Genomic DNA, 6000 nt, shown 5'->3' with positions numbered 1-6000 from the left:
CGTGTTTTTTTATTTTTGAGTAGATATTTCAGAAACAATATTTTTTAAGAATCATTTTCAACACTAGTAAATGCGCACGTGCAACGCACGTGTAATTTTAATCCGGCTTGAAGATATACGTGAATTTTCTGTAGAAAAGTAGCACCAAAAGTATCGGAAATACAATTCGGCTCCCGGGAGCACATGCTCCTACCTGTGGAAAATGAATTTTGAAATGTCAAAAAAATCTCAACAAAATTTGTATGTGTTCTTTGCAAAATCCAAATCTGCCTGAAAATATAGGCAGAAAGGTAAAGCATTTTGGCCTGTGCAAAAAAAAAAACAAATTGAACATCAATTGTTATACTAAAATGTCACACCCAAATTTTTTTTTCACCGACGAAACGATGTTGCTCCGTTTTGCATGAAAATTGTCAAGCATGTTTGCGACACTAACACGAACATTTATGAAAAATTCTAGATTTTTTTAAATTACTATTTTTTTGATTTTTTAGGGAAACTATTTTTTGATTTTATTATTCATGTGGGTGCATGTGCACCCGAGAGCCAAAACGCCTCCTCCCAAAAGTATTTGTGTGTCTAACACCACCAGCTGGTTCCTACAAATGGGTTAAAATTGTACTAAATCCGACGTAATTAATGATACAGGCAAGTAACCAAGGGAGGGGGCAAATACCTTGTCCTCAAGCTGGTAAAAGAAAATTCCAAAAATCAAAGCGCAATCTATTCAAATCAGCTCAACTGATCAACTACCTAGCTACTACCAAAAGTTCCATATCACTGTGTAATGTAGTCGTTTCATAGCGCATCATCCAGGAGATGCCACTAATTCCACAGCCACCGTCCCCTTCCACGGCGAACTAATTAGGCTAGTGCTACATAGGATACGATTCAGATCAAATCTAAACATGCTATAATAAAACCTGAGCACACCTCCAGATCACATCCAGTCAATCAAATAAGTATACTATCCAAGTAAGCTTATAGAGCAGTTGTGCATAAAGCAAAGTATTCCACGGAAAGAGATGAAGGGTGAAAAAGGACGGACCTCGATGTAGCCGTTCTGGTTGGGGTCGAGCTCCTTCATGATCAACACCGTGTACTCCTCGACGCACTCGAGGATCTTGGTGAGTTGTTTGTAGAGGCCGTGCCGGGTGAGGACCTGACAACGCAAGAGAAAGTCATAAGCATTGATATGATCGGTTGTGAACAAACAACACACTACGTAGCTTCAACTGTCATTACTCGTGAAAGCATTCTTTGAGCTCATTTGTCAACTCTTTGAGCTCCTCTTCGGTGATCCAACCGTCTGCATTCTTCCCAACCCTGCAACAAGTTTAGTACAATTGTCAAATTTCATCCAGATTCCAGATTACAAACAAAAAATGAACTTTGAGATCAGATTTGATTGGAGATGTACATATCAAAGAAAGTCTGGAGGGTTGGCAATCCAGATCGAGTGGATCAGGCCGGTTAGGCGGCTTGCAATGTCGGAGTGAGGGCAGCGGCCGACGCGGTGAAGGGCGATGGCGCCGCAGCTCGCAGCGTCGGAGTGAGGGCAGCGGCCGACGCGGTGAAGGGCGGCGGCATCGTTGGATGGTGGGGAGGCAGCGTTGGAGGAGGCGGCCTCCCCGACGGTCGGCCGGGTGATGTAGTAGGGGCGGCGTCCCCGACGGCCGTCCAGAAGGTGTAGTAGGAGGCGGCGTCTCGCCGGCCGGCCAGGCGATGCAGGAGGCGCCATCCCCGACGGCCGTCGTCCGAGGCGAGGTGATGGATGGGCGTCCCCAATGGCCGGCCAGTAGGTCTATTAGGAGGCGGCGTCCCGCCGGGCGGCCAGGCTGTGCAGGAGGAGGCGATGGGTGGGGGCGTTCTTGAAGGTGTGATGGGGGCGACAGCGGGAAGGTGCGACAGGCGGAGGCGGTTGGGGCGGAGAGAGGCAGCGTCGTGCGTGCGGCAGTTCCCCTTTTCTTTCGTAGGAAAGGAAGGGGATCAGGAGAAAAACGTTTAACGCTAAACATGTTTAGTACTCACCATTAGAACAATAATGACTGTTGGATTAACATAAATGGATGGCCCGGATTTATTGGATCTGCCTCAATGGCCTTTTTATATTGGTATAGATTATTTAGAAATTAAATCATTTTTTTGGAGATAAACATTTTTTGAAAATTTATATTTCATTTGTAAATTTATTGTTTTTGCATTGTTCGGGCTTGGGCCAGGCAGGAATTGACCGATACACACAAAGACAACACGAACTCTCTGTTAGGAAAAAAAATATTTCTATAAGAAATGAACGTATCCCCTTCCCGTTCACCATTCTCCGCCCGTACTGATGGCCAGTGCCGCCACCTCCCGTCTCCTCGTCGTTGTCGGAGGACGAGGTCATTAAGAAGAGCACTTCCGACGGCCGCACCGTGGTGTCGTCCGCCCGCGCCGCCGTATCAATGGGACCTTGCGCGGCTCCCTCTTCCTTCCTGTTCCCTCCCATCCCTCCCCCCGCAGGAACCCTGGTGGTTGGTGGGTGAGCAGCCGCGGGTCGAGCAGCCGCTGGTCGAGCAGGCGCCGGCTGGTGCCCTTGACTTCGCGTTCAACCTATCAACCTCTCCTCCCTCTAGCCGTGGTTAGTTGTTGCTGTAGTGGTAGTTAGCAGATTCAGATATGCTTTGGTAGTTAGTATTTCTTTTACATATTTTGATTAGTTAGTAAACAATGTGTATGGCACACATGGTAGCACGTATTCAGTTCATCTGCTTGTCTTCTTGTTTTGTTTATCTATATAGCTTATAAATTGATATGTATTTTTCAAAATGGGTCAGATATATTTCAGGTTTCTTCATTGAGTTAGAGAAAGAGATATTCAGAAAATTCAATGCAGCAGCAGCAACTCCAAGGCGAGAAATATGTTCCTATTTTGGCTGCTAAGTTTCAGTTTCCCCTTGGCTATAGATTTTTCTGTAAATTGCATATGTAGCTTGTATACACATAATGGAGATCACCAAAGTGTTCAAAGTTTTAAATAACCCTGAATGAGTTATTGGACACATCATAAAAATATATTCATGAATGACTTTGTGGTTGAGGACATGAAGACATGCTCCTTAAAGACGACCAAGTAGTTATGAATTCTAACTCCGAAGTTGACAGTTGAATTGTTCTTAGAATCCAAGTAATGAATTTATGGTTAGAAAATTAGCAATGTAATATGAAATTTAAATGCGTAACTACATTACCTATTTGGTGAGGACTTCTGAGTAGACAATATTCTTTGTGTATGTCTCGTCTGTACGAATCTTCTTATTCTTTTTCCTTTTGTCCTCCTTTGTGTTTGTGTCTCCTGTACTGATCTTCTTATTCTTCCCTTTGTCCTCATCATGTGCTCCCGTTAATACCTTTATGTTTGATGTCGCGGTCGCTCTAGAAAGGGCAACATATAGTTGACCATGTGAGAAAACCGGTTCAGGCAGGTAGACGCCGACATTTGGTATTGTCTGACCTTGTGATTTGTTTATTGTCATTGCAAAACCGAGTCTCACTGGAAACTGTTTCCTCTTGAAATTGAACGGGAACATGTCATCGTCAGATGGGCATAATGGTATCCGAGGCAAGAAAACTCGCATTCCAGAGTGTTGCCCTACTACTATCTCTGCATCAATTGTATTGTTTTGGAATCCACGTACGACCAACCTTGTGCCGTTGCAGAGTCCATTAGCGGGGTCGATGTTCCTGAGTAGTATGATTGGACAATTTATTTTGAGCTTTAACATATGTGGAGGTAGTCCATTTGAGGTGAGGGTGTTTAGGAACTCTGGTGGATAGTAGTTATGTGGGTCGTCTTCTACAGAATCGAAGCTGTGGTACACCATCTCCTCTCCTTTGAAGCGATCAATCATTTTTAAGTTGATTCTGTCTACTGAGTCATTCCTTGTGGACAAAATTGCTCTTGACGTGATGTATTTTGGATCTTTTAGGGAAGCGTTCCATGTTTCGTAGATACTGTCAATGAGTCTATTCAGGCCATTATTATCCGTCTTATTTGGCACGCATATCCTTGTAGGTAGGAGTATTTCACCATCATCATTTGTCTCCTCGGTTCTGTTACCAATGCGTAGTAGGTATTCTGCGAACCACTTGTCGTTCTGAGCCCTCATGTTGTGCACAAGCTTCAATTGACGCATGGAATTCCAGAGCTCGGACCTGCGTAGTGATGCGTCTACTATTTGGGCTCTTGTTCCCTCCCGGACAACAGGGAGCACTTGCCTAAAATTTCCTCTAAATACGACTTTTTTTCCACCAAATGGAAGATCTGGTCTGTCCATTATGTCCCGCATGCTTTTGTCTAGCGCCTCCACCGTCTGCCTCTTAGTCATAGATGCTTCGTCCCAGATTATTAGTGATGCTGCTTGGAGTAGCTTGGCTGTCCCACTTTGTTTAGTGAATCCACAAATAGCTCCATCGTCTATTTTTAGTGGAATCTTGAACCTCGAGTGTGCCATCCTCCCTCCGGGCATTATGGAAGCAGCAACACCAGAAGTGGCTGTCGCCACAACAATTTTTCCTTGTCCGCGTATTGTGGCCAAGAGTGCCCTGTAAAGAAAAGTTTTCCTGTGCCTCCTGGTCCATCGATAAAGAATATGCCTCCTCTTTGGCGGTTAATTGTGTGTATAATTTCATCGTAGGCCTTCCTCTGCTCGTTGTTTAGGTTTTTATGTAAAGATGCGTCCTCGGGGTCCACCTCAATCGAGGTCTCCTCGATGATTTCCCTAGGTATGTCGTCTGTCGTCTCATGTTGTTTGTCAATCTCTGGAAGAGGAAATGATTTTATGTCTTTTCCCATTGAGTGCAACATGTCCCTGTTATTTCTCAGCACCATCTGTTCAACCATGTGCTTGCATTTGCAGTTTCTACTGTAGTCTTCTGACATTGACTCTAGGTGTTTGTTCCAGAGGCTACGGACGTTGCTTGGCTCGCAAAACACTAGGATTGTTGCGAATAGCCTTTGTAACGACGATGGCATTCGAAACAACTCCGCTTCTGTCATGCAGTCATCCAATGTGTTGTCTGCCTCAATGAGCCCCTGTTTTTCTGCAGCTTCACGGAAGGTTGGCATTAGCTGTCCATCGACTGTTCGTAGGTCTTCATAGCTGGTGGCGCCTGTCACGTGGTTTAGGAGAACTTGAAGATAGTATCGTTCTCCTTCAGCCGGATGTGCTGAGACGATCCTGCCAACCTGGAACAAAGCGGCTCGTTCCCTCTCTTGCCAGAACTTCCCTTGTGTTTGCCAAGTATAATATTCTGGAAAGTCTCTGTATAGTATACCTCGTGCTTTCTCATGTAAGTTGTTTGCTTGAAAGTATGCTGTCAACATTGATATTTCTGTTCCTTCACGGTTGATAACATTCTTTATTTTTTCTTTGCCATGGTATGAAACCATGTGCATATTTGGGAGATGTAGCTGCAGTTGGAAGACCGGTGGGTGCATTTTGCTTAGTTTGAAGCCATATATTCTCCATAGTGCTTCTGGTGGTGTCACCCAACGTGCGTCTCTGTATTGTTGAATCTCGTCGATTTTGGCTTCGTCCACGTTGTCAGTTACAGATACAGATGCTCGGTCATGACCGTTGTAGATGTACTTGAATAGGCACTTAACAGCTTTAATGCTTGAGCATATCTCAACATTTATGTGGCAGTTGAACATCCTTAACAGATAGGGGTTGTAAGGAACCACCCACCTATTATCTAGTTTGCAATTCATGACTGTTTCAGTCCAACCGTCACTGCGTCTCCTATATATTGGGTAGGAGTCTTTGCCTTGAATTGTAGTTTCATTAAATGGCTTTGGATAATTGTTCTTGCATGACGGAAGATTCTTTGTGCATGGACATAATTTATTCAATGCACCACAAGGACCATGCATCATATGTTTGATTACCATTTTGTATAACTCTGAGTATTTGTGCTTGTTAGGGAGCTCAGCGGAGATGATTCTGTCATACTGTT

At 44.4% G+C, this 6000-nt stretch overlaps 1 protein-coding gene across 1 annotated transcript; it reads right to left on the bottom strand.

Annotated features, from left to right (window-relative positions):
- Window positions 1-3233: 3233 nt before the first annotated feature.
- Window positions 3234-4496, bottom strand: LOC147985347 (uncharacterized). Its single transcript, XM_087541527.1, has one exon. The coding sequence runs from the start codon at window positions 4494-4496 to the stop codon at window positions 3234-3236; it is 1263 nt and encodes a 420-aa protein (XP_087397653.1).
- Window positions 4497-6000: the final 1504 nt, after the last annotated feature.

This window comes from Triticum urartu, chromosome 2A, assembly GCF_056163025.1.
Source record: "Triticum urartu cultivar PI428250 chromosome 2A, HENAU_Tu73, whole genome shotgun sequence".
Lineage (NCBI taxonomy): Eukaryota > Viridiplantae > Streptophyta > Magnoliopsida > Poales > Poaceae > Triticum > Triticum urartu.
This window is presented reverse-complemented; position numbering and strand designations above follow the sequence as displayed.

Excerpts from the sequence above, each read along its gene's own strand:
- LOC147985347 (XM_087541527.1), bottom strand. The coding sequence starts at position 4,496 with ATGGCACACTCGAGGTTCAAGATTCCACTAAAAATAGACGATGGAGCT.